The 27,322-nt window shown below is 47.2% G+C and overlaps 1 protein-coding gene across 5 annotated transcripts in view; it reads left to right on the forward strand.

Annotated features, from left to right (window-relative positions):
• LPIN2 (lipin 2) overlaps positions 1-27,322 on the forward strand; it is an 83,145-nt gene that overhangs the window by 47,006 nt on the left and 8,817 nt on the right. For 4 of the 5 annotated variants that reach the window (XM_032467342.1, XM_032467344.1, XM_032467343.1 and 1 more), the window contains 11 exons: positions 3,327-3,527; positions 8,997-9,092; positions 11,027-11,313; positions 17,032-17,139; positions 17,741-17,864; positions 18,631-18,964; positions 21,303-21,402; positions 23,936-24,123; positions 25,807-25,900; positions 26,342-26,411; positions 27,143-27,232. In XM_032467342.1, coding sequence (XP_032323233.1) covers positions 3,336-3,527; positions 8,997-9,092; positions 11,027-11,313; positions 17,032-17,139; positions 17,741-17,864; positions 18,631-18,964; positions 21,303-21,402; positions 23,936-24,123; positions 25,807-25,900; positions 26,342-26,411; positions 27,143-27,232 — 1,683 coding nt within the window. In that variant the 5' untranslated portion in view covers positions 3,327-3,335. Of the gene's footprint in view, positions 1-3,326; positions 3,528-8,996; positions 9,093-11,026; positions 11,314-16,949; positions 17,140-17,740; positions 17,865-18,630; positions 18,965-21,302; positions 21,403-23,935; positions 24,124-25,806; positions 25,901-26,341; positions 26,412-27,142; positions 27,233-27,322 lie in introns of those variants that run through there. The other variant, XM_032467345.1, reaches the window with a different exon arrangement.

Here is a 27,322-nt window from a genome sequence, read left to right on the forward strand (position 1 = left end):
CCTCAGTTTCATTATCTTTAAAAATGTACCTGCAATTTCCTATAAAGTGGTTCTGAGATGATGACACGTAAGCTCGAGGATCTGGCGCAGAGCAAGCTCTCGAAGACGTAGTTGCTGCTCTTTGATGAGTGTTGGCTGTACTTCAGCAGAGAAATGCTGCAAGTGTTCCTGGTATTTGTTGAAAGACTGGACTGGATAAAATTTCCGGCTCTAAGAATCAGTAAATGCATCGTGATGTTTCCCCTCGTGCCCATGAGCCTGGAGACGGGGGCGCCGCTCTGGGGCATCCTTCCCGTCCCCGCAGCCTCTCTGTGTGCACGGCTTTGCCATAGTCGCCGTCTTTGCTTTTTGTCTGGATTTTCTTGTGGCTTCTCCGTCACTCTCTGTTCTTGAATTCACTTCCCCTCCCCTCTTTTTTACTCATCATTCACTCATGAAATTTGATGAATATGAATATATGAATAGTTCATAATGTGTATTATTTTGCTACAATTTTAAATCTTTATTTCAAAAGCCGGTGTCTTCAGGGGCTTTACCCCCACATGTGACTGGGTTACTTAACCATCCGTCTGTCCTGCCCCGTTTGGAGTCCCGCTTCCCCGGGCGTGGACCAGGGCAGGCTGGGGGCAGGGGCCTGAGTTTGTTCTCATCAGGCTTTATTACGGCTCACGCGGGGCTGGGTGTGTGGGAATAGAGTTCTGTGGTGTGAGGTTTGGCTTAAAGAGGAAGCTGTTTAGCCCAGCTCCTCCCCCCGCCTGCTTGGGGTGCCCCTCGCCTCCCTTTACTTGGTTTTCCCCACCTTCGTGACACGAGGGGGCTGTTATGTCTGCCGAGAGAAGACCAACCATTTGACAGCCTGTGTTTTTCTACATTTAGCAACTGGCACTTAGACAATAGACTTTCTTGTATGACAGCACATCTTTTAACCATGGTAATTAAAATCATCTCACATAGATGTAGTTACACTTAATTATGGATTCTGTGCTCCAGTTGAATAAGCTTATTACAAATTTAGTTTATAAGACTGTTTATGGCTGAATGTAGATGCTTAAAGTAACCATTTTTCAGCTGCTTTTAAGAAAAGACCTATATAATTTATTATGAATTTTTTAAGATTTGTAACAAAACTCATTTTAAAATTGCTGCCATCGTCCAACATAATACAGAGATTGATGACGAGGGTGCTGTTTGGTTAACGTGCGTGACAAGATGGCAGAGAGCGTGTTGTGAACGTGTATTGCTTGCGAACTATGAACATCCCGTTGGACTGTTCCAGGCGGCTGAAAACCAGTAAGCGGGTGAAAAGATGAACTACTCAAGACAAAATTGAATTTCACTTCTGTTTTTGGAGGCATTCTTAACATATTAAAAAATTGTACACCGTGACCCCAAAAGTGAGGAACAGAAAGATGTTTATTCCCTTTTCCTCTAAATGCGTTGTAATGCATTTGTATGAGACAGAATTTAGTGAGCTGTTCAGATGGCACACGAGCACCTGAAAAGATGATGGGCATCGCTAACCTCTGGGGAAATGCAAATCAGAACCGGGACCACTGCACACCTGTTGTCATGGCTAAAATTAATAAGATGAATTTTTAAAAATATGAGCTGTAATATGAATATCCTAATGAAACACTATTTCCACCTCACATGTGTTTCTTATTTTTTTCGACCCTTTCATTGACGGTTCGTTTGGTCATTCCTTTATTCATTCAAGACATGGTCGTCAAGCACTTCATGTGAGCTTAACTTGGTCTCACTGTCGAGTTCAAATCAATAATTCTAAAACTGAGATCGTGCCAACGTGCAGCTGTGCCAGAGCTGACCTTGTGGAGGATGCCTCTAGTCCTGTTGCGTGGTAGTAAGGTTTGTGGCTGGTTCACGTCCGCAGAGCCAGCTCCTTCTGGAGGTGCAGTTTGGGGCCTTGGTAGCATTAACTTTAAAATAGTCAAAACACGATCCAGGGTGAAGGTGCTGTGGCTGTGCTCCCTGGTGTAGAACTGATGGCCCGGACTGCATATTCACCCGCGTGCAGGAGCAGAACCAAGCGAGGGGAGTCGGGGTGCTGGCCTGGGGGGTGCTGGTGAGCTGCTCCGCAGGCAGCCGGGCTGGCAGGCCCGGAGTTTCCTGGGGATGGCATTCTTTCTTCGGTTTGGCTTTGGACTTGACTGACGAGTTAGGATGTGCTCTCTGGGAACTTTTCTGAACGTGTGACTTTGAGCTCAGGAGAGCTTTTGAGCTGGGTTAGAGAGACATCCGTGCTCACGGTGAATGACCTGCGCGGGCGTCTGTCAGGTCTCTGAGCCAGAGCCATGGAGGGCGTCTTGTTTGGGCTGCGTCCGTCCTGTCCCCAGGAGGAGGAGCTGTCCTCAGTTGTGCCTTGATGTACTGCTGGGGCACCAGTGTCTAGTGAATGAAATGTGGTATCAATACCTGGAAATGAAATTCGAAATTAGGAGTGAAGGCGGCTGGTTTTTTTCGGATTGATGGAAGAGGTGGGGGCGCGGAGACATCTCCACTGGCCCTCAGAGTCTGCCGCGTGTTGTGCCCCCATACTGGGGTCATGTGAAGCGGGCGGGGGCCCTCACCACCTTCTTTGACCCTTTCTGGGGGATCCTTTACAGCCTGGTGATCCTGACTTGAGTAGTGAATTGTGGTTAAGGAACAAGATTAAAACCCTTTCCTGTGCTTTGAACTTTGTGCAACAGGAATATATGTTCTGTGAGTTGTGCTGAAGCATCGAAGGGATTTTCCCTAAAAGTAATATTGTAAGTAGCTTAGACCTGGCCTGGCTCATCGGAGTGTTTATTTAATCTGGCCTCTCTGTACCGTGTTGTCCGTTCTGAAGAAAGCCCATCTCTCCCTCGTCTTCCGGCAGGAAAGGCGAGATTTCAGGTTCCTCCTGGGGTGATCTTCAGCCACTTTTCTGCTTGGCTTCTCAGGCAGAGTGCACGCAGTTTCCCACCCGCAGCTGTCCTGGGCGGGCAGCAGTGGTGGTCTGGGTCCTCGGTGGGTTCCGAACTTGGGGGAAACGCCCACTGGCAGCTGGCTCGGTCCGTGACAATGGAAAAGGAAAGTGAACTTGTGCCCGCCCGACTGGGACGCCTCCGACACGAAGTCACACAGTCTGGGGCTGTCGGTGCGTGGAACGTGCAGAGACCGTGTGAGCACGAGGCTGGCCGGAGGGGCCGGCATGGGCGCGGTCGGTGTGATGTGCCATCTGGGGCGCAAGTGAGCGGGGCCGTTTTAGTCACTACAGGTTTTTTCTTTGTCATTGTCATCAGACCCACAACTCAGTGCTAACGTCGAGCTCTTGTGTTCTGTAGTCGCAGACCATGAATTACGTGGGACAGCTGGCGGGGCAGGTGATCGTCACCGTGAAGGAGCTCTACAAGGGCATCAACCAGGCCACGCTGTCCGGCTGCATCGACGTGGTCGTGGTGCGGCAGCAGGACGGCTCCTTCCAGTGCTCGCCCTTCCACGTGCGCTTCGGGAAGCTGGGCGTCCTGAGGTCCAAGGAGAAGGTGGTGAGTGAGCGCACGGCCTTTGCTCCTGGAGGCAGGGGCCGGGTGGGGCAGAGCAGGTCATTCCTGCGGGCCCTCCAGGCCTCTGTGTTTCTGTTTTAGTTTTTGTTTGTTTTTTTTAATCTATATGATGTTGAAGACAATGGTATGAGAAGTCAGCCTTTAATGTTGTTGTGAATTTGCTTCTCAGTTCAGAGAACCCTCCTGCAGGAGGCCTCGGGGGGAAAAGGTGAAAATCATTTATGTATAAAATAATCCTATATGTTGCAACTCAGATGAGTCAAACAGAAAGTAGAGTTATAAAGGGGGAAATCAGATGTATTTAGCAGAAGTTCCTTTACCTTAGGCAGCACTTTAAAATACTTAGTGTGATGCCTTCAGACCAGTTGTGAATGGAAAAGACTGACATGCTCAAGAATCCCATTTGTCTAAACAAAACTAATTAATGCCAGATTTGTGCATTTGTTTTGCTGTAAAACCTGATTTGTAATCTAAATTTTATTGTAAATACCAGGACTTGTCCCCAGATCAGACTGAAATGCAAATCCCCAGGCTTTTATTTATTTTAGTGAAGACTCGCTCAGAAAGAAGGCATTTGTGTTGGTTTTTCCTTTTCCTCCATCCTCTTTCCTTCAGGTTGCAAGCAACTGGAAGGTTTGTTAGTATATCTGATGGCAGTCGTGTTAGAAAACTGAGCTGACAATAAGGCTCTGCAGGTTCCTAGTAGTGTTTTCCTCTCTATAGTCCCACAGTGTCTGCGAAACAGTAAAGGGAGTCTCTGTCAGGGTTTTAAAGCCCACTGAAAGACCCACACCGTTTTGTGGCCCAGAAGTACGTCTTAGAGGACCCACCATCATAAGTGGAAAACGTCTGTTTTCAGATTTTGGCTCTTTTACATAGCTGATCTTACTCTTCAAAATAGGAATTTATCTCTATTTTAGTTTGAAAGTGATTAGAGAGCCACGTTTCAGGGTGGCAGGGCTTGTGTGGTCCGGCCTCTGGTGAGTCACCCTTTAGAAACCAGAAGCAGTTGTGATGTGCTGAGTGACTTAGGAACTTTTCATTGTGAAACAGTGTTCAGCTGCAGCGTAGCTTCTCTGGAATTCTTTCTTTCTTCCAGTAACAGTAACCTACGGTACTTTCAGGCTGAAGCTGCTTTGGAGGAATTGGCAACAAACTGTTCATGCACTGAAATTTCCCATTAGTTATGCAAGGATCTATCTGTAAAATGGTGTATAAGGCCTTTTTTTCCCCTCTCCCCACTGTGACCTGGGTTTTTGATCAGCAGATTGAATAAGACTTCTGGCTTTCAAACAGGAGCCTGCAGGCTGGTGTATATAAGCATTTGTGAATCTGTAAGTGGTAACCAGGCAGATGCGGTCTCTGCGTGCTGTTTGCCTCTAATTAAGAAAGTAATACAATTTCTGTATGAGGCTACACAAATCGTTATGTTAAATATCTTGTCAAACCCTTAACTTTCAGTAGAAGTCTATCCATGAGACCCAGAAAAAGATGGAAGTTCTTCTTTCCTGTTCTTTCCCTTGGTGTCCCAGACACCCAGAGGATATGTTTGGGTGGGAATTTGGCTATTTGAACAAACCATAGCTTTTCTATGACACTAAAACCAAAATCATGTCTGCCCAGAGATACTCTGGCAATTTGGATTACTATCTGAGTTACTTTAGGTCATTTTGGGTTAGAGGAAGCTGTTCATTGATTTTCAATTAAGAACTCAGTTTTCAAATATGGGGACACCTATGAAGTGGACTTGAAATCATAACCACCTTACAGCCTCTGGTTGTAGGTGCAGGTTACTGATTTTCCCACTGCCAGTGCTGTGTTCTTGTTTGATAGAATGCAGTACTCTTTGTGTATTTCCTAACTCAGGAATCTAATTTCAAAAGATAAACCTGTACTTGATATTTTAAAATGTTGATTTTGTTGATTTAATGCAAAACTGATGGCTTAATTATTTATCAGAGTTCAATGACCCAGTGTGTTAGGCAGGATACCATTGTGGATGGCAGAAATCCACCTCACAATAGCTTAGTCAAAAAGGAAATTTAATCGGCGTGTGTAACTGAAGCCCAGGGGTGTTCGACTTAATCAGGGCTTCATTTAGAGTCTCTGAAGGTGTAATCAGAACTCTGTCCCCACCTCTCAACTCTGCCTCCTTTGGTGTCTGTCTCTCTAATGCAAGGTGGCTGCCAGTACCTTCAGGCTTACTTCCAGTAACTTCTCCTTCCTTCAGAAATATCAGTGTTGGTCTCCCTGTCAGACAGGTCACATATGTCTCTGGGACTAGTCATTGCAGCTGGGAGTGGAATATATCCATTGACCTGGCTCAGACAGCAGCCCCACCGCCACTCTGAAGCCACACCTGGAATGGACGGTGTGAAATAGAGGAGGCTAGCTCCCTGCAGGACACCAGAGATAGTCTTTCCCAAAGAATGTCGGCACGCCAACACAAGTGTCTGCTAAGTATTTCTCAAAAGTCAGTCAGTTCTGTATCAACATCTCAGTCGTATGTGCTGAGCAAGATTAAGGCACAGTGTGGGACGCCAGGGCTATAAGAAACGAGTCTTGTTTGGAAACCAGGTTACTAGAAAGCAGTACATCAATATGAGTGTCTCCTTTGGAGCAGTCACTCGGGGAAGTACCTATTCCAACTTGGTGCCATCTCCCAAAAGATTTTTAGTGTTTTTCCTTTGTGGCCTAAAGAGCTCATGGCTTATTCTTTTAAATATTCTCAATATTGGCACAATTGGATGTTAGATTTAATTTTTGGAAAGAACCAAACTCCATTTACAGTCAACTCAAGAGACTGAAGAAAGGAGTCATAGTAAGAAATGTCATATTTGACCCTAAAAATAAAGGCTATGAACATAAGGCAAAGGGATAACTTTTCTAAAATGGTTTTAAAACAGTCTTTGAGTTCGTATCCTAGAGAAGTGTCATTCCGTTTTCCCAGCTATGTTGGATAAATGGATAACCTCCAAAGGTGAAAATTTTGAAGGATGGTATTAGTTTGAATTTAAAAGATAAAATAACTCTAAATACTTCATTTGTATGGTTTAATTTAAAAATTTTATATGAGTAAAATTTTATATAACAACAAATCGACAAATGGTTATTTTAATTATTTTAGATGTCTAACTTCTAGTTGAACAAATTTATTTAAGTCATCCTGAGAAACCTAAGGTTTGGTATTATGGTGTAAATGTAGTTTTTCCCTATCCCCTTGCTTACAGTCTAGAAAAAAGGTTATTTTCCTTTACTTTTTCCATTTGCACATACCTTTCAGTTAAAAAACATTCTTCCTGTGACTGTGGAAGAAGCTGTTACAGCCGCTTTAGAAAATCATAGACGACTCTAGATGGTTATGTGACTTCAACTAGTTTATTTTGGAAAAATTTTAAAAACTTACCTGAAAGTATGTTTTTCTCCACACCGGGAATTTGTCACAGTACTTAGTCTTAGAGGAGTTCAGAGTTCATGTCCCACCAGTTTTTTCCCCCTCGCCTTTAATGGAGGCACTGAGGATTGAACCCAGGACCCTGTGCACGCCAAGCACGCACTCTGCCACTGAGCTATGACTCCTCACCCCCAATGCCCACCTTTTTTTAGCAATAAATATTCACAGTAATATAAGCAGGCTAAGAAAATGAGTTAGGATTAACGTTTGTCTTACGGAAACCATTTTATGCAGCCTTTTCTTTTAAAAAGTAAAAGAAAAATGAGTTTTTGTATAAAATAATTGTTTTATTAACATTTCTGAAATTACATGATTTTTTAATACAGGATTTTTAACTTGTTTCATATTCAGTTCTTAGTGGCCTGTTAGTCTCATTTTCTTTTAAAGCGTTATCCTTTCTTTTTTAACAGCTTTATTGTTTTATAATTAATATGCAATAAACTGCACATATTCAAAAGATATAATTTGCTAAGTTTAAGCATACGTATGCCCCCATGAGACCATCACCACAGTCAAGACACAGAACATTGAGTTGTCCTGTCTCCTTAGTCTCCTCCAATCTGTGATAGTTCCTCAGTCTTTTTATGATGTTGACATATTTTTTATGTTGACATATTTTTTTAACATACTAATTTTAGATTTACAGCCAAGCTGCAAATACAGTTTCATCAGTTTCCGTATATCTTCATGCAGCCTCTTTCCCCAGTGGTAACATTTCACGTAACCATAGCACAATCATCAGAACCAGGAAATTAACATCGTTATAAACTATTAGCTAACGACCTTATTACGATTTCACCGGTTTTTCCACTACTGCCTTCTTTCTGTTGTAGGACCCTGCATTGCTCTCGTCCTGTCTTGTCAAACAGTTCTATCTTTCCCTATGACCTTGACCTCTGCAGAGTATGGAACAGTTACAGTGTAGATTGTCCCTCAGCTTGAGTTGGTCTGATGTTTTCTCATTCTGGTGACAGTAACACGGTGTGGGGCGTGCCCTCAGGTTCCCTGACAGCACATCCTCAGTGTCATTCCCACGGTCAGCTGTTTCCTCTGCTAATGTTCAGATTGAATTTTACTTCCAGCGCTAGTACTGTGTGTCTTAACCGCACTTTGATCGTGGTCGGTTTCCTCTTTCAATGGCCCGTTTTATAAAGTGTCACCTGGGTTTATCCCTGATTTATCCCATGCGCTTTGCGTCTGTTCTGGAGCTGAGAGACAGGTGTGCTAGGACTGGTCTCCAGTCTGGTGCCTTGGTTATTTACATACACGTGGCACTCTGTCCACGGGCTGCGCATCCAAGCACTCAACCAACCTCAGATCAAAAACATTTGGGAAAAAATTTTCTAGAAAGTTCCAAAAAGCAACACTTGAATTCACTCCAGGTTGGCAACTATTTACATAGCATTCACAGTGCACTTATGTAGGAGTTACATCGTATCAGGTGTTACAAGTAATCTGGAGATGATTTAAAGTACATGGGAGGATGTGTGTAAGTTATATGCAAATGTGTCCTTTTCCACATAAGGGACTTGAACACCTTCCGTGGATTTCAGTGTCCGAAGGACGACTGTAGTGATCTGTGGACCGAGAACTGGCAGTGAAGTGTACTTTGTGCAGCTCCTCAGTTAACACATGGTGGTAACCGAAACTTGTGTTGATCGGAGCGTGAGGCCAGCTGGGCTGTAACCTGTGCAAGTGTGCATGCCTGTGTTGACAATATTTCCCTATTTTATGGCATTTGGGAAATTAAATGTTTTTTAAAATTTTTGTTATGTAAATAGATGATAAAGCATTTTTTTCAGTCCCTGGTTACGTGTTCCCTCCCTGCCAGGTCCGCCGGGGGCAGGGGTGGGAGGTGGGCAGGAGGGGAGGGGTCTCTCTGGGGCTGACCCTCTAGGAGCCTCGGTGCTAAGCTGGGCTTGAGAGCAGAACCTTGGCTTAGTTCAGCTTGAAGGAGAGACTCCTGATGCTAAATCACACCGCGTTTCTCCTCTTAGATCGACATAGAGATCAATGGCGACGCGGTGGACCTGCACATGAAGCTGGGCGACAATGGGGAGGCCTTCTTCGTGGAGGAGACCGAGGAGGAGTATGTAAGTCCCGGCAGGTCACATCCACGTCACACGTCGTGTTCAGCTGGCCTTCAGCTCCCAAAGCAGAAAGGTTCCGTTTCCATGGCTGGCTGTGTGGATGCCCGTCGCTGGTGAGGTGGGCTTCACTCTTCAGTGGACAGCTAATCCGTCAGAGAAGCAGGAGGAGTGAGCGCTTCCCCGCCAGAGCCCAGGGCGCGGGGTGGGCAGGAGGCCTTCGCACTGGCCCTTCTAGTGAGGGCGGCACAGTTTTTCTCTGCCTCCAGTGACCACCCGGGCCCGAGGACAGTCCTTCCACCTGAGTGATCCAGGCGTCTCTGAGGCCATGTCCCTGTGCGTGCATGTGTGGCCTTTGAACTTGGGAAACATGTTTGACGTTTTTGTTGGGGACATTACATCCCGCACCCTGAATAGTCAGGTGTTAGTTTAGTACTCAGGGTATTTAAATCAGTTGCCCTCTGACCTTTATAAATGAGTATTGCATGTTTGGCGTCTTTCAGCAAGAGAGCGCAGCCTGCCCCTCCCCCCCGCGTGTCCTCTGGTTTGAGTGGTGGGTGGACTGCCCTTGACTGACTCAAGGTGGATCTTTCTAAGACTTCTTAGAAGGCACAGTTACATCTTTCATCATAAAAATAAAATCTCAGCAGAAGTGGTCAAATTCAGGTTGTTAAGGATTTGGAGCTACATTTTGGGGAGTTTTGAAAATGAACTGCCAATTTGATGTCATAAATTCACAAAGAAAAAGTAAACAACAGCAGAATGAGATTGTTTACTGTTTTTTTAGTTTAGACTAGAAGCCAGCATCGTCAGGGCTGGTGTGTAAAGCCACAGTGAAACCTCACCAGACCAGTGTTCCTCCTGGCATCTTAAGTACTTGTTTTTATATGACTGTATTTGCATTTACTTGGCCTAAAGAAAAGTTTTCCTGGTTAGAGACAGAGGCCAAAGGCAGAATGAAGCAATAAATGAGTTATCAGCAGAACAAAACATTTCTGATGTAACTGTAACACTGCTCGCGCTCTGTATAGATCAGCAGCTGCAGTGAGTGAGCCGACGGGGTTACTGGGGGTCCGCCACCTGCCTCTCCTGGTCAGTCCTGATGGTCCCATTGAAAGCTATGCTCAGCAAGGTTGACTTGGGGAGTGTCCACTTTCCAGCCTTTTTTCCTGTTCCATGTATGACCAAATTGGCCAGATTTTCTTTAGCATAAAGTACTTCTCTTTAAACTTAACAAAAAAAAATTTATCCAACAACATCTGAATTAGTTGTATGAGTAACGCACGGCCCCACCCTCCAGAAGTTCACAGTTTAAAGGGGGGGTAAACGTTTCCAAAACCCATCTGGCTTCCATGTTCTTACTTTTTAGTTTCTCTCTGTTCTCCTTTGACTGTATGTCATCAGCACCTTCCAAGTCCGTAGTTGTAGATGGAGCTTTGTCCTTTCAATGGCTGCACAGTATGAGAGTCCACAGGACAGGTGTCCCCAGCGCTAGTCCTTTAACCATTCCCATGCCAGTAGCCGTTCAGGGTGCCCCCCGCCATCTCCCCCACAACTCCCGCAGCAGCGGGATGGGCTCTGCTTCCATTGGAGCTGTCCCGCGCCCTGCGTTCCCCCATGATCCACATCTCCCCATGCCCTGCGTCCCCCGGGGTCTCCCCGCGCCCCACGGCCAGTGCTCCACGCCGACTCGGCACCTCGGCTCCCCCGCTGTGTTCAGCAACTCGGGCTGAAACGCACGAAGGCTCAGCTGTGTGCAGCGGGGTAAGACCTGTCCAGGGCAGGGTGGGCAGGGCCTGAGTTCAGTATGACTTTCTTACCTTTAGAGCGAGGGAGGTGTTCTTTCTGCCACTGTGAGAATTTAGATGCTCCACGAACGCGTTTGGATTCAGCGTGCGGTGTGTCACAGGTGGCTTTTCTTTCCCCATGTTCTCTTGAAGGAGAAGCTTCCTGCTTACCTCGCCACCTCGCCGATTCCCACCGAGGATCAGTTCTTCACGGATATTGACTCCCCTTTGGTGAAACCAGGTGGACAGAGTGCAGACATCTCACACATCCTGGAAACAGAGGCCGTTTTCACCTCGAGTTCTGTGAAAAAGAAAAAACGGAGGAGGAAGAAATGCAAACAGGACAGCAAGAAGGAAGACCAGGCCGTGTCCCCCGCTGCAGAGGACACCGTGGGTGTGGACCTGAGCTCTGACGACGACAAGGGGGCCCAGTTGGCAAGGTAGGGGCCCGGGCGGGGGCGGGGGCGGGGGCTCCCGTGCAGGTGCCACGCGCAGAACTCGGTCCGGCGAGAGGCTGGTGTTTCTCCTCTGGGCCCTGCAGCCTGCGGTTTGGGCTTGTTTCCCCTCGACAGCCTGCTGTGGGGCCAAGCAGGAGAGGCGTTTTCTTTCCCCCTCTCTGCAGCTCTGCACAGCTGGCCATCAGGCATTTTGCTGTGGTGCTAAAATACCGTTTGAAGCAGACTGGCCGTGTGTCTCTTTTCATCCAGTAAGGTTCCGTAAACCATGCTTCACACACAGATCTGAACCAGTGACTCGCCCCTGGGTGGGCAGTTGTGACAGCGAGTGTGTTTCCTTCCCTGGTGGTCTGGTGTCTCATCTGTTCCCAAGTTCAGGGTTGTTGTTTTGAGCTTGTCCAGCAAGTTGAGGAGAAAGGGCTTTGTTTTTAAAAGTGAGAAATCTTTTATCACGACTTATTTACCAGCTCAGTAGATCTCAAAATAGATGCCAGTCTTCAAGTCAGCGTCTGGGATTTACAAGGCAGCAGTCGGGGGTAGGATGTATATTTTTTTCATACAAGACTGAGTTTTTAGATGACTGACTTCCCCCTGTTCAGTGGTGGCCCTGGCCAGACCGCGGCGTGTCAGTGGGGTGGCTCTTTTCCGTGGTGACCGTTGGACAAGAAGCTGCTGCCCACGGCTGACCTTGAATTTCCAAACCCGTTATTGAATTGGGGTGTGGGGAGGACGGCTTTGTGAGGCAGAAACTGGCCGCCTGTGTGCCTTCCCCCTGATGGCTGGGAAGGGCTCGGGCCCACCTCCTGGGAAGCTGCTCCTGGTAACGCCCCTCGTCGTGGGGAAAGAGGGTGTAATTCTTTGTCCAGTTACGGACACCTAATATACACCAAGTGTAAACTCTACCTTGATGTCTAGCATGTGTTTTTATTTACAAAGCTTTTGTTTAAAGTAGCCAAGTCAGGGGAAAACTGCAATTAATGTGTTGTTGTTATGTGATAGTTTCGTTCTGCTAGTAAATAACATAACATAATAATCCCCTGCTCTTTTCTTTTTGCGAAACTGTTAACTTGTTTTCTAAAATTTTAAAATCTGGATTGTATACCCCTTAACAAATTCTTGCGTTTAATAATAATGTTTAACATGTGGAATTGTTTCTTACTTAGCTGTTGTGTTTGTGGTTCTCTCTCACCTCCCCGACCATGAAGGATCTCAGTTCCGACAGAAGGCAGAATCCCCCAGTTAGAGCTAAACAACAGAAGACAGAAGGCCATAGTGAGAACGTACTTAAGATTCGACAGATCACTGTAGACCATACCTATAAAACTTGACAATTCTGAATAGCAAATTTGGGTAATGTTTGTCAGTATCAAAATACTGGCTGGGAAGAGCTTAATTATAAATGTTCAAAACTCTACTTTGATATCATTGATTCCCAGAGAATTTTAACTGATAAAAAGTACCACAAATCTCTTAAAAAGAGACTCTTCCCTTTTGTTCCTACTTTCAGTCTTTCACGGGGTACCTCTCTTTCCCTCCCTGGGAGCACAAACCAGGAGACCCTGTCCAATCTTCCATTGCTTGATTTCCACGCAGTTGAGAAGAGTGTAAACAGTTCCTTTAAAAGTTTTGGCTTATTCATAATGTGCAGGTGGGCAGGAAACGTGGTTTTTTGAGAAAATCTCGAAATATAGACACATGTAAATTTCATTTGGATTAGCACCGTGACACTCCCTTAAGTGCCTGAACTCCTGGAAATATTTCTGCTAACTGGAACTCTTTCGAGATCCACCAGGAAAGGCGCTGAGGGAACACTTCTGCCTCCGGGGTGTTGCTGACGTGTGTGAGCTGTGTCGCAGCACGGTAGAGCAGCGCTTAGAACCCCTGAAACACCTGCAGCTTCGGTCTGTGAAGTGACACCGTGTCTAAAATGTGCAGCATCACCTGCTGCAGTCACGGGGTCACCGTTCGGGAGGAATTGTGAGTGGGTCCATCTGAGAGGTACTAGCGCGCGCCTTCCTTTCCAGACTGTGCAGAAGCCAATGCAGCCCAGTCTGGGGGCGTCCTGCTTGCTGATCTGGGCGCAGGGACAGATGCCCGCCAGCGTCTCTCTGAGCCCAAGCCTGCTGCCTGGGGACAGGCCTGTCAGAAGGCACAGGAACTAGGTCCCAGCAGTTTTCAGGAGCTTGGTGGTTTGCCTTTTCTGAGGTTACCAGTGACTCATAGGTGCCACCTGAAGGAGCTCTTCCCTGAGATCTCCTTAGACTAGGAGCTGCTGCATTGTACAGCCAGCAGAAACTGACTTAAACAGAGATGAAACGTGACAGTGGCGAGGGTTGAGGTGTTGCTGAGCTGAGAGGAGGAGACAGGCCGCCACACATCTCGTCGCGGACGGCAGCCTCGGGGCCCCTGTGGGCCTTCATCCCCTCATCTGAGAAGTAAGAGAATTGTACTCCGTGGTTTGCCAGGCCCTTCCCAGCTCAGCATCTGGGCTCTAAAATGGGAAGAAGATATTTACTGTCAGAAGCGTTAAGAGCATGTTAAACAGCACATTAAAGAGTCCGAGAGAAGACTAGGAAGTCAAGTGCTTTCTCCGTTGTGGGATCTGCAGATCACGTGGATTGGGGCAGTTCTGGCTTCCTAACAGCTGCTCCATAGCCCCTAACAGGAAAGAAATTTTGTTTACAGAGAAGATACCTAAAATAGGTTTTATTTTATTTTGATTGATAAATAGCATTCTATTTAAACTCTTTACTTTTCAAGAATTTTATTGATAATAGAATTAGGGCGAACTGAGGCCCTTTGAAGGCGGCAGAAGAAAGATGACGTCATTCTTTAAGGCAGGTGGGTGAGGAGCCAGAAGAAACTTACGAGTGGAAAGGAGAGCTTTCATCCTCCCAGAGCTCCATGCAGACAGCGCCTGGTGAGCCTCCCCCCTTCCTAAGGACGCACTGGGAGCTCGGGTGTAGCCCGGAAGCCTTGGTCGTCGTTCCAGGGCATGGACGGCTGCACTTCACCTGGGCGTGCGTAGCCTCTGGGAGGGAAGAGCCTTCTCCCGCTGGACGACACTGTAGCACAGTCCTGAGAGCAGGTGCGCAGACACGCCGGGAATACTTAGAACACGCAGCGGTAGAGAAACGGGAGGATTACGACCACACCATCGAAAAGAATCTCTGGTTTTCATCCACCGAAGCAGACTGACTGACAGAGGTACACCTGGGAGCTAAGGGCAGGGTGCCTGAAATCCTGACCCATAAGTGGCTTCCGGAGAACGTCCGTGTCAGTCTGCCAGCTCCCGGCCCTCCCTCCCTTCATCCCGACAACAGGGACAGGGCAATGTTGCCCGGCTCCCTCCCGTCCTGTCACGAGGTAGCATCTATGGGAAACTTCCTGCATCCAGAGCGAGCTTAGGTCATAGTCACACTGAGAGTGAGCGGCTGATCCCGGCGGGGCCTGGACCTCACTTGTGGTCCTCAGCAGCCCCTCTGTCTCTACATATGATGCTGTCCCTCTGACTTACCCACGTGAGTGATGCAGGCTACTTACTGTAACTCTCTGCTGATTTTTGTCCCTCCTTTTAAAAAGTGAGGTATAGTTTACAAAGAATGATACACTTAAGTCTTAGGTATGCAGTTCAATGAATTTTGACATCACGTAACCTCTGTTGGCTTTTGAATGCAAAAAATAATTGTTCTACACAGTCAGGCTGACTTTGAAGCCATGAGTCGCGGTGCCTCTGTGGAGACCCAGGTGCTTCTGCACACTTGTCATGAACTTCACAGCTGGACCCCCGTGCCCCCCATGCCCTGGCCTGCACTGGGGCGGCTGCCCTCCTGCTCGTCCTCAGTGTTCGGCGCCGACGTGGGTGTTTGTCCTGCGTTTCAGCTTAAGGAGTCAGTGTTCACGCCGCGTCTCACCCCCTCGGTCCCGTGCTGTGTCATAAGTCGCCCTGTCGGGATCGGGCGGCCTCACTGGCTCCCTGCCCTCGGGCACGTGCACAGGGCCCGTCTCGGGCAGTGATCACAGTCCTGAAGGCACCTCGACACTGGCGACCTTCTCCATCGTTCTGCGGGGTCCCAACTGCTGGGCTCTGCCTTTGCGGGATCCCCCCAGAAAAGACTGTGTCGTCCCTCCCTGGGCTTGAGAATTCCTCGTGGTGCCTGAGCGCCCTCTTCTCCAATGTTTTATTACATCCAGTTTGCTGTACTCTTCTTGGCTTAACCTTTTTACACTTCAGTGAAATATGTTCCAAAATTAAAATATTTTTAATAAAAACTTTCTGTGGCATTTACATTGTTCTTTTCAAACTGCTTTCTAATGTATGAGCAGTGATGGGTGAAGCTGTGCTGTCCTTTCAGACTGGGCAGAAAAGGACTGATCATAGCATCTGAGTTCCCTTTCTGACTTTTATCATTTGAATTTCCTCTTGTAAGAAATAGACTATTTTTATATGGATTTCAGCCTTTTTCAAGTATATGTGTTTTTCCCGTTGAGAGAGGTGTTGGCAGGTTTCATCTTCTGAGAGAAGGAAAGCAAGAGTTAGGACAACCTTAATTAGAAAGTGCGGGTACGTTCAGGACAGTCACGCGTCAGAGGCAGTGGTAAAGCAGAGCCTGTTAAACTAGGATTTAAAGGAAGAAGTATCACAAATAAAATGGTTCCCAGCCCTATTTGTAGTCTAGCAATTATGTGATAGATATTCTCATTTCACATGTAGTATCTGTCCTGCTGGAACATTGAATTTTCTGCAAGAAGCTCTTAAATTTGTATAGGACGGTGTTTTACGCTTTGCAGAGTTTTTCTTTCACTTTTCTTTATACTTCTGAGAGCTTTCAATGTGATTCACCACATAAATCTCACATTGACGCTGAAGTAGACAGGACAAGTGACAAATTTCCAACTAAAGATGAAAAACCAGGGCCCCGCATTGCTTCTGTGGGATGTCTTCAGGGTTATATGGCAAGTTAGTTATATGAACTCTGCAAATTCAAGAAAACCAAAGGATGAGTTAATTAAAACCTTGTTAGCCTTAGTTCCGTCTGCCACCGCTCCCTGGGGTGTGAGTGCATTTGTCAGACTTTCCTGTCCTCACAGCCCATGGCGTGCAGACTCCGAGTTAGAGAAAGCTCTCAGGTAGTACACGGGCCAAACCAGCAGGAACAGAAGCTTGAGGTTTTTAAGAGTATTTAGGGTATTTTGATTTTTGAGCCAGAGCTTTTGTCTCCAGCTGTTTGCTTGCTTGTTCTCTGTCATACGCAGAAATACAGGAGCTTGTTTTGCATCCAGCTTACTTACTAGCTCTTTGACTTTGGGTGGTTTACCAAACTCCTCCGGAGCCTCGATTACCTGATACCTCAGACAGGATTTCACTACCTCCGATTTGTAAGGATTGAATTAAATACACGTAAAGTCTTAGCTTCTTCTAGCCTCTGAATCAGTTACCCCTAATGGGTGTAAAAAGGAATCTGTAATCACATCTCCTTTTCTGTCCCTCCGCTCCATCCCGTGTGTGAGGGGGGATGGCAGTGTGCACAGGGTGGCGTCACTGAGCCCCTCTCTTCATGTTTCCCTTCTAGGAGAATGAGTTATTAAATCACTCGGCTTCCTTCATTTGTGTCTTTCAGACAGCATGTCAGAGCTGGAGGCTGTTTTCAAGCTGATGCAAATGTCATCGTTCTGCCTGTCTCTGTGTTCTTCCTTCCACAGAGGATCTTCCAGTGTTTCCTTAAAGGAGGAGGAATATAAGGAGCCTCTGCTGTTCCATGCTGGGGACCACTACCCCTTATCTGATGGAGACTGGTCCCCATTAGACAGGTAAGGATTCTTGAAATTTCTCAACTTCTTAAAGGAAAGATACATTAAATAACTTTTCTGTGCACAGTGATACTTCCATTTCCCTCACACAAGTAGAGGGGCTGAATGTGTGCTTTTAGCATGAACATGAACCTTTCCTCTCAGTTACTATTTTGTTCCTAAACTTGATCTGGTCTCACAGAGTTGGCCAGCGTAAACCCACCTAAGCAGCATAGAATTTGACTCCTCACGGTTCTTTTTAGTGTCAGCTACCGACCGTAACTGCGATTACTCCTGTGAAGAAACAGGCACTCTCACTTGGGTTCCGGTCCAGTTTCTCTCTGTATTAATGTTAATTTAACCCATCTTTCCATGCGAAAGTTTCCTCTCCTGTCAGATGACCTTTCTCGCTGATTTCTTGTGAGAATCAAACGGGATGTGTATTATTTAGGACTCAGCAAGTCCATTGTTTTTATTGAAGTACTCAACTGGGAAAATGGCATTTACACCCGCAGGATAAAGTTGATATATTCAAACGTGCATTTCTTTTCTTCTGTCAAGCTCAGCGAGACTGAAGCTTTGGACTTTAAAGTCATCACCTTTCTTTGTCCTGTGTTTGCAGCCCCTACTCCCCGCCGGCGTGCCCTAAGAGCGACTCGGAGCTGGAGGTGAAACCCGCCGAGAGCCTGCTCGGATCAGAGTCCCACATGGAGTGGACGTGGGGCGGGTTCCCGGAGTCCACCAAGGTAGGAGGGCCGCCTGCCCGCCCGGTCGAGGGCATGGCTGCAGGCTCCCGTGAATGTCCGTGCTGGTGGTGCCCTCGTGTGGTCACACGGGTGCATCCAAGTTATCATGACTGCATTTACGGTGGAAGGGCTCCAGCATTATTTTGTGTATTTCCACTTAGTATAAATAATGTTGATTGTTAATTTGACATTTTAATCATTTTTAAAATACCTAACGGAAACTAAAATTTCCACTGAAATTTTAAATAGGAAATTGATTATGGAAGCTTTTTTGCCGGCTTGTAATGAAAAAAGAATTGGAAAGATGCATTTCATAAGAGAAAAAGGTATTTAGACCTGCTCTTCAGGTTTTAAAAATACACATTTTGTTTATATATGTGATTGCATTGAGATTTGACTCCCCGCTTTTACATTGTCTCATCAGAGCCTTGATGCAGTCCAGGCAGGGCTGCATTTTCACAGAGTACTCTCGTCTTCTCCCTCGAGGTGTCGGAGTTGTCGTGTTTCCTGTCTCCTCTAGAGCTGAGCTCTGTGGTATAACAGTTACAAATGTCGCTCTTGTAGATATCATGATATTGAACAAAACGCAGTTAGTTTTTCCCACTCCCTAATTGTGACCTATTTCACACATCCAAGAGATGTATTTAGTGAATGCGTGCTAAGTTACAAATGAAATTAACACACGCGCCTGCATCCAGCCTAAGAAATGGGCTATAGCAGACACCTTTGAAAGTAGTTTCATTTTTAAACAAGTCAACTCTTTCAGGTCAGCAAGAGAGAGCGAGCTGACCATCAGCCTAGGACAGCAACGATCACTCCGTCAGAAAACACCCATTTTCGGGTCATCCCCAGCGAGGACCACTTGCAAAGTGAAGTTGAGAAGGATGCGTCCGTGGGGGAGGCGCTCTGTACCGTCGTGAAGCCCAAACCCAGAGCCCCAGGGAAGCAGGTGAGCGGAGCCGCCTCCTCGGAAGAGCCCCTGGAGCTGCCCCAGGGCCCAGCTCCGCAGGAGGCCGACCACCCGCCTGCCCCGGCCTTCACGGAGGCGCCCTCAGAATCCAAGCCAGTTGCCAAAGTCGACTCGCCGTCCAGGAAGAGAGGTAATCACTGGTTCACGTGGCCCCAGCTGCTCTCGCTCCTGGTGGTGATTTATTCCCGGGTTTCAGGGCACACGCGCTAGCCGAGCTGCCTCTGTTGGTGCCCTGATCAGGTCCTGCCGCGCGGGATGGGGGCCGCTTAGTCCCGCTCCCCCAGAGCGGACTTGGACCCCCCTCTCCCTGTCGCAGCTGCTCAGGCCCCTGAGAAGCATTTACTGAAAAAATTAACACATTAAAATTAGCCAATGAGTAAAATTCACCCCTTTAATGACTAGGTATGTCCATAAAGTGAAGTAGAATCCTAAGCGATTATGTTTAACAGCGAGATGCTTGCACCTGAAACGTCTGGTTAGTTGAGGCCAAATCAAGTACTTTTGTTACAATAATACGGGACATAAATGCACGCTAATCATTAGTGTGCGTCCTCTTCTCTTGTTGATTGTTTCCCTCCGACGGAAGGTAGGGTCCAGCTCTTGGCTCAGTAGCTCTTGGTTTTGAAAAGAAGCTTGTGAACACCAGAACGTTCTCACTGTTTAAAAATACAATGTCCTTTGATCCTCAGTACAGCGAGAGCCAGGACGCAGGCTTAGCACAGGCTTCCCTGAAAGCATGCCTGGTCACAGACAGCTAAACACTTACTGCACTTGAAAAAGAAATGCTAACACCATGGGTTAGGAGGTCACACACTGACTTCAGAGCCAGTGTGTGTAAAATAAAAGGGTTTGACTGTCAAGGGTATTTGTGGCCGCTGTGACCACCTGGCTGATGCTGAACTCGGTCCCTGCTCCTTCACAGCTCAGCTCGTCTTCGCAGACCAGAAGCCCGTGACCCCGTGTTCTGCTCTGAGAAATGTGAAGAGGGAAACGCGGTGTTCAGGGCGAATGTTTTGTCTTAGTCTGGGAAGTAATGTTCTCGGCACGGAGTCTGGGAACTGACGAGATACGAACACTGAGTGCTGGTGTCCACCATTGATTTGGCCTCGTTCTTTCCTCCCCAACTTTTAATCATGAAATTTCATATGTATTTGGTTTTCACTCACACAGATACAGTTGTTTGGGTTTTTTTTCCAATCATTTTAAGCCACGTGAAAACAAGCTGCAGGCCTTGTGATGCTTCCCCCTTGAATACTCCAGGTTCACTTTCTAAGGACAAGACCGTTCTCTGCAGGACCGCGGGGCCCCTGTCCCGTCGAGTCCGTATTCATAGTTCCCCAGAGGCAGCTAGAACGGCTTTTTAACCGCCCCCTCCCCCGCACAATCCAAGATCTCATCAGGGTTTACACGCTGCATTCGGTTTTTGTGTTTAGTCTTTCTTGCTTGAACACACACTGCACCCCTTGCCCCCCTGCACCCGCGGTCCTGACGTGTGAAGAGCCCTGCCGATTGTCTTCTGCACTTTCTCACGTTCGGGAAGTATCTGGTGGTTTTTCTCAAGGTTATTTTCAAGGTTCATTCTTGTATTTCCTTAAACTAGAACTTAGCTTAAGCCTTCTCACATTAAAAAAGTAAAAATAAATAAGTGAAATTAGGTTTATTAATAAGTTCTGTCTAAGCCAGTAAATCCAGACGGTTACAGTTGTAACAAGTAATCGGCACAGAAATCGCGGCGGTGTTTTACGTGTCTCATAGTCAGTCTTGGGAATCGGATGTGTGTTCTTCATGTTTTCCAGCACGTTCTACGTCTCGCTTAGGCCAGGCGCGCGGCAGCCGCGTGTGGCTGGTGACTGGTGGGCAGCACAGGTCTGGAGGCGCAGTTAGATTTGGGTCACATAGTCTCTATTTTTTAATTGAAGATTACCTCGTGGGCTGCACAGGTAACTTCCTGCTGCATCTCGTAATGTCCCACTGTTGGTGGCGCTAAACGTGATCCCCTGGCTTTCCGTTTTGCTCGGGGTGAGGGTCCTGCCCTCCCCAGTCACCTCGTGAGTACCCCGTTGCCCAGCAAGTCCCCCTCGTGGCCTTAGACTAGTGGCCTCTCTCTCCGTGCTGGCTGGCGAGCCCGTCAGGTTCGGTCATGCTTGTTCGCGCTATAAATAGAGAAAAGTTACTATCAAGTGTCGGTGATTCCGGGCTCAGCACGGTTCACGGAAGAGCAAGTGGGAGAAGGCGGGATTCGCACGTGTTTACTGCGCAGCTGCCGGGTGTGTACGCCCGAAGTCCTCTTCCATTCACGTGGGTGGCTGAGAACCAACCCGAGGGAAAGGGCTAGCTGACGCTTTAAAAATACAACTCGATTCCAGTCACGGCCGGTTTTATTATTTGCAAGCCTTTGTTTTCTAGCAGAGTTGTAAATGGAGAATAGCCACGTTCTCATCTCCGCTGTGTTTTTCTTGTAAAAACAGGTGTCCACAAGAGAAGCCAGCACCAGGGACCTGAAGACATTTACCTGGATGACCTGAAGGCCCTGGAACCTGAGGTTGCCGCTCTCTATTTCCCCAAAAGGTAGTGAACCTTGTATTGGAGGGTGGACGGCTCTGAAGGAGTCTGGCTGCTTTTAGAGCAAAACATTTTGTCTGAGGAAAAGGAGCCAAGGGGACAGTGTCCTTCGCTAAGTTCGAGGATTGCCCAGATGTTGGGAAATTCAGAAGGGGTGTGTGTGTGGTTTTGACTGTGGTGATTTGAAATTAATGACTTATCTATTTATGAAGAAATTTTGAATGTGGTGAGAGGAGGTACCCTGGTCAAGCCTGCGTAAGGGCGTGACCGCGGAGGTGACTTCACGTTAGCACCACTGCTCACTAGCGTTAGTTCCACTCGTTGGGTTTTAAAGGTAAGATACCTTTATTCAGACACGCTTTACCAAGGACACCCGCCCTCCTCAGGGCGCCTGCGCCCGGGCCTGGTGAGTGCCCGCGGGGCTCTGGGCCCATCACCCTCCCCCTCCGTGACTCTCCCCTGGAGTGACACTGAGATCTCAGAAATGATGGGCTTGTACCGTTTCCCCGGCTCATTTGCATTCTTAGGGAAATTCCGTTGTAATACCCTGTGATTACAAAAAGCAGTTTACTTTTCCCCACGAGAAGCACGGCTTGAATGTGCTGAGCCACAGACACACGTAATTCAACACTTCACAGCACATCACTGAAAAGCACGTCTTCAGTGTTTACTTAAAATAGAAAGATGGGGTCAGTAAGAAGATAACTTAAATTTTTACAGATATTTTTGGAAGATTGTTAAAACTCCTTCCTCGCTTTCTGCCCTACATTTTCTCCAAAAAGCCACTTCATTTCAAGCGATATTTGGGCTTTCAAGGTGAGAGAAATGAAGCTGGTCCTTTTTTTTTTTTTTCCCTGAATAAGAAAGTTGCAACGTAAGCTGTCTGAGAACTACCACTTTGTTTCCGACCTCCTAGTCCTTAATCATTATTTACATTGGGATTCCTAAGACAGACCCTTTAGTTTCCCTTTTAGAAAACGGGGAGTGTAACTGTTGCGGTGGGGCCTCTCCGTCCGTTACAGCCTGACCATTTGGGGTCATTCACCAAGCAAGCTTCTTACCTCTCCAACTCAGTGGTTCTTTAGACAATACTCACCAATATATGGAGACAGTGAGGTTGTTGAAATGCTCATAAGCGTTTGTTTTATCATCGTGGTCATTGCCGTCTTGACTAAATATTCAGTATTTAATTAGAGCTAAGTTTTACTTTTAAATCACATCACTCTTGTGGGTTTGGTGAGCTGTTGGGTTTTCAGGGGCCAGGCCCACGCAGCCCGCGCCTCTGTCCACGCGGACAGCTCGGTCATCTGATCACGTGGCCGCACCTGCTGTAAGAGGACCAGCCGTGCACCCAGGAGGATGAAGACGTGGGTGTCGGTGTTTCGCCCCGGGGTCAGCCTTGCCCCTGGGCCCCAGCACAACAGCAGGTTTTGCTGCCTTACGTGGCTTTGGCTTTTTCATCATTTCCAGTGAGGAGCACATTCTGTTGATCCGATTAATCTCAATATTGTGCTGCTATGGGTGTACGTTGGTCTGAAGAGAGAGAATTTCCAAAAACGTAAATCTTTTCTTGAAAGGTTCAGATGCAGAACCTGGCAGTGTTGAGACTGACTTCTCTGCTCCCAGCCACTGCTCAAATTTGAGAGTTTTTCCCCCGAACTACACTGGATGGCATACATTAATACACTGGTTTTTTGAATAAAATCAGTTTGAAAATTCTGGAACTGTATTTCAATGTGACATTAAATGTCCATTCAGAAGGTGCAGAGCAGTGGAGGCTCATGACTGAGAGCCTTAAGGCACCGTTTCCTGGTTCTTTTGCTCTTGAATTTATGCTCCGTTACAGAAAGTTTCCTTTGGGTTCAGCCTCTAAACCTGGCGTCTGCGCCTTGTCATCTAGAAAAGGGAAAATACTGAATAACCTCGTCTTTAGTGCTGGCTCTCACTAGTGTAAGAACAGTTTATTTCTAGTTTCTCAGAATATTTTTTTTTGAGGTGTGTCTTGCCTCCTGAGAATTTTCACTTGGTTAATTTCTTTGTTCTGTTTTGTAAAGTAACAGATGAGTTTAGAAAATCCTTGTTTTTAAAATAAGACACCCTTGAACTACAGTGATTTTCTACAGGATGTATATAGTACCACAGACTTTTCTAGGAAGTTAGGATCAAAAGATTTCCAAACATTTGATTTTGCTTAATTACTCTGTTATTTTCGTCATGGAAATGTAAATAAATGCTTCTGACTCACTTACCCCTCTAATTTAAGTCAGAACGGCCGTCACTGAAGAGTTGGTGTCACTGTGAATGACAGCGGCGATTTCTGTGTCGTATTTACCGTAGTCAGTTCATTCCTCAGTGGTGCGGCTGGGTTATTGTGAATGTCACTGACGAAGGGACTGAACACTCCCTAAGAAAAGCTGTCTGTGTGCAGGGCAGTCTGCTCCTTTGCGCGGGGAGCTGACTGGTTCCAGCTCCCCGAGGGCTGCGTGGTCAGGAGGCGAGGATGGGAGGGTGTACTGAGGCGGGTCCTCTCTCCCCACAGTGACTCGGACCCCGGCTCCAGGCAGTGGCCCGAGTTGGACACGCTGTCTGGCTCCCAGTCCCCGCAGTCAGTGGGCAGCGCGGCTGCTGATAGTGGCACCGAGTGCCTCTCGGATTCTGCCATGGACCTGCCCGACGTCACCCTCTCCCTCTGTGGGGGCCTCAGTGAGAACGGAGAAATTTCTAAAGGTAGGTAGGAACTTCTGCTGCCACGCCCGGTCCCCACTTCCCAGGAGACCTGCTGTGTGGCCGTTTCAGGGGTTAAACCCCCTGGTGGTCTTGGGCAGGTCACAGGTGTCTCCCTGCAGTGCCAGACTTCGCCCCTCAGTAAAGGAACCTCGTTCTGGGGTGACAGCGCCTGAGTGGGCTGGGGGCGCGTGCCCACGGGCTCTCCCGCACGTGGATGGGCTGAGAGCTCTCCTGCCGTGACCCTTCGGGAATAGCTGTGGCCGGGGCCTGGCTGCCGGGGGTGGGGTGGGGCTGAGACAGGAGAGAAGGGCCTGAGGTTGTGATAACTGTCTCCTGACTAAATGGTCTTTCTGGCAAAAAGTAGAAAGATTACTGTGTCCCGGGCTCGAGCGTTGGCCCAGGAGAGTAGAGTTGCTCAGGAAGGGGCAAGCCCAGCAGGGGGTTCAGGAGTCTCAGGTGGGCTGTGCACCCACGTGTACGTCTGTCCCAGGCTCCCTGGCCTTTTAGGTTTTACCTCCTGCTGTAAACTGAACTCTTACTGTTTTCTCAGCTTGCCTGGTGGCCCTTGATTGGTTTTCCTCTAAGGAAAGATCTTCTTTTTATGACCAGCGTCATCTTCTGTCTCCTGCGTATGGCAGGCTGGGTCCCCTGAACAGTCACCTTCATAGGGTCATGGGGTGATCACTGTGCCTTTCTTCTCCATCTCTTAATTTTTTTTTTTTTTTTTGCAAGAAATTAAGAGTGTGCTACGGCCAGTGCTTCCTTCTAGGGACAAAATTAAATAGGTCACTTTTTTTATAATCCTCATAAGCTCCCACTTTAAAAAATACAGGTGGAGGAGGGGATATACAATTTATATAAACTATAAAATCTATGCTTTAAAAAATACTGGTAACTTAGGTAGAGTTTGTTATTGAGGGAAGCAGAAATGGCAAGAAAAGTAAATCACACACAACTTACCAGGCGGAACAATCCCACTGAGAAATGTCTGTTGGCCTGTTCAGCGTGCAGGGTGAGGAACACGGTTCAAAAATTCATGCAGAAATCCTCATTTGTTCTGTAAGAACTTGGGATTTACTCCTTGACAGACCCTAAGCCAGGTTCTGGTGTGTGGTTTTTTTCCTCCAAGCATTTTTAGATGTTCTTCCTGTGCTTTCAAATGTAGCAGGCGCGTGTGCACTTCCAGCTGTAAGACACCACCCCGCGCCCCGCGTATCCCCAGTCACGCAGTTGTCTGCCAGTTAAGGAGCTTCTCCCACTTATAAGAATGAGACCCACAGTTTTTGTTAGTTGTGGAGTTGAGTGCGCACCTGCGCCTCCAGACCACCCCTCCCTCTGGCCACATCTGGTACCTGTCTTCCTAAAAGTTTCTGCCTTTCCCCCTTTCTCTCTCTCTCTCTTTTGTTTGTTTGTTTGTGGGTTCTTTGGTTTGTTTTAGTTTTTCTGTTTTCTATTTTTCAATTGGGGGAGGAGTTACAGAAGGGTAGGGGAGTAGAAAAGAAGTGTTTGTTCTTGCCCCGGGGAAAAACCTTTGTGTGACATTTTGTTTCTGATACATACAGAAAAGTTAGCTTTGGGGGTTTTATTTATCTCATACTCCCTTCAGTGTAGAGAGCACTGTGATAATCTCCTGTGTGCATTTATGTGATCTCTAACCGAATGGATAATTATTTTACATTGCAGAGAAGTTCATGGAGCATATCATTACTTATCATGAGTTTGCAGAAAACCCTGGACTTATAGACAATCCCAACCTTGTAATACGGATATATAACCGGTAAATACAAAAAAACTGCTTTTGTAATTGTTAGATACCCTTGGCAGGGTTTTTTTCCCCCAAGTGCTGCTTTTAACTATTACAGTGTTTCTTGCTGTAAAATATGCCATCATCTCATATAGATATGCAGATGGGCAGTGACTCTGAAGTGAAAGAGAAGCCTCAGCTTTATTTTTAAAGGAGGCATTGAAATGTGACTCTGCTTTATAGAATTTACTACTTTTTCTGTTCAGAGAAGTTTGGCTTGAAGCAAAGATTACTCAGATGGCAAAAAAATTTAGCTGATCATCTTTTCATTTAAAACAAGAGGAATTTTATGTGGTATCTCTGCCTTTCTCTCCTCCTCTTCCCACCCCCCACCACTCCCGCTCTGCCCCCTTCTTTCCTCCCTCGCCGTCTCCTCTGTGTGTGACGGTTTCGCACGGTTTTCTTTTCTCGCAGTTACTACAGCTGGGCGCTGGCCGCTCCCATGATCCTCAGCCTGCAGGTCTTCCAGAAGAGTCTGCCTAAGGTGAGACGGCGCCGCAGAGCAGACAGTGCTTAGAAAAATCCATATGTGCGTATTTCTAAGCTGGGTGTTGTTCAAACTTTTATTTAGTATTTTTAAATTAATATTATAAAAGATCCAAAAAGTTCTGTGTGCCCACTCAAATTATCTCATGTCCAAAAACCTAGGACGTCAGCCAGGCTGCCACATCTTTGTCATTTTTACTAGGTATTGATACCAGTTTCTGATTGTGTATAAAGGGCGAGAGATTTTACTGATCGTTCGTATAGAATGAATGAAAACGTTTCCTCCCATCACTATGGGAAGCAGCAGCAAGAAGAGGGTGCCGAGGCCCCCAGGAGCGTGACTTGAACTAAGCAGTGTGGTTAGTTCAGGCTGCGGTCAGTAAGCCTGTTCTGTAGAACCTGAAGGTTTGCTTTGACTCTGTCCGCCAAGAAGACACCTCCACCTCGTTGGTCCTTGTAACTCGTGAGGTGCTTCCCAAGGTAGAGGAGTGAGAGCAGCCCGCCTACCCGCCCCCACGGGGGCTGCGCCTGCGTAGCTGGCCCCTCAGGCTCCTTCCTCAGAAGTGCCACGAGACAGGACGGCGTCGGTGTCTGCGAGGCGTTCGGGAGGTGTGCAGAGCCCTGCTCGCACTCAGGAGGGAGGCACCGCCCTGCAGGTTAACAGTGGGAAGTGGCCGAGTGCTCCGTGACCGCCGGATGGCTTGACTAACCCGCGGTGATTGTTTCTAGGCCACGGTGGAGTCCTGGGTCAAAGATAAGATGCCAAAGAAATCCGGCCGCTGGTGGTTTTGGCGTAAGAGAGAGAGCATAACCAAACAGGTAATAACTGGCCTGGAGGTGGTCCTTTCCTTGGGCTGAAAAGGAGTCAATCTTTAATTTATTCAGAAACCTGCTCTGCCAGGTGTAAGG

The sequence above is a fragment of the Camelus ferus genome, chromosome 24, assembly GCF_009834535.1.
Source record: "Camelus ferus isolate YT-003-E chromosome 24, BCGSAC_Cfer_1.0, whole genome shotgun sequence".
NCBI lineage: Eukaryota > Metazoa > Chordata > Mammalia > Artiodactyla > Camelidae > Camelus > Camelus ferus.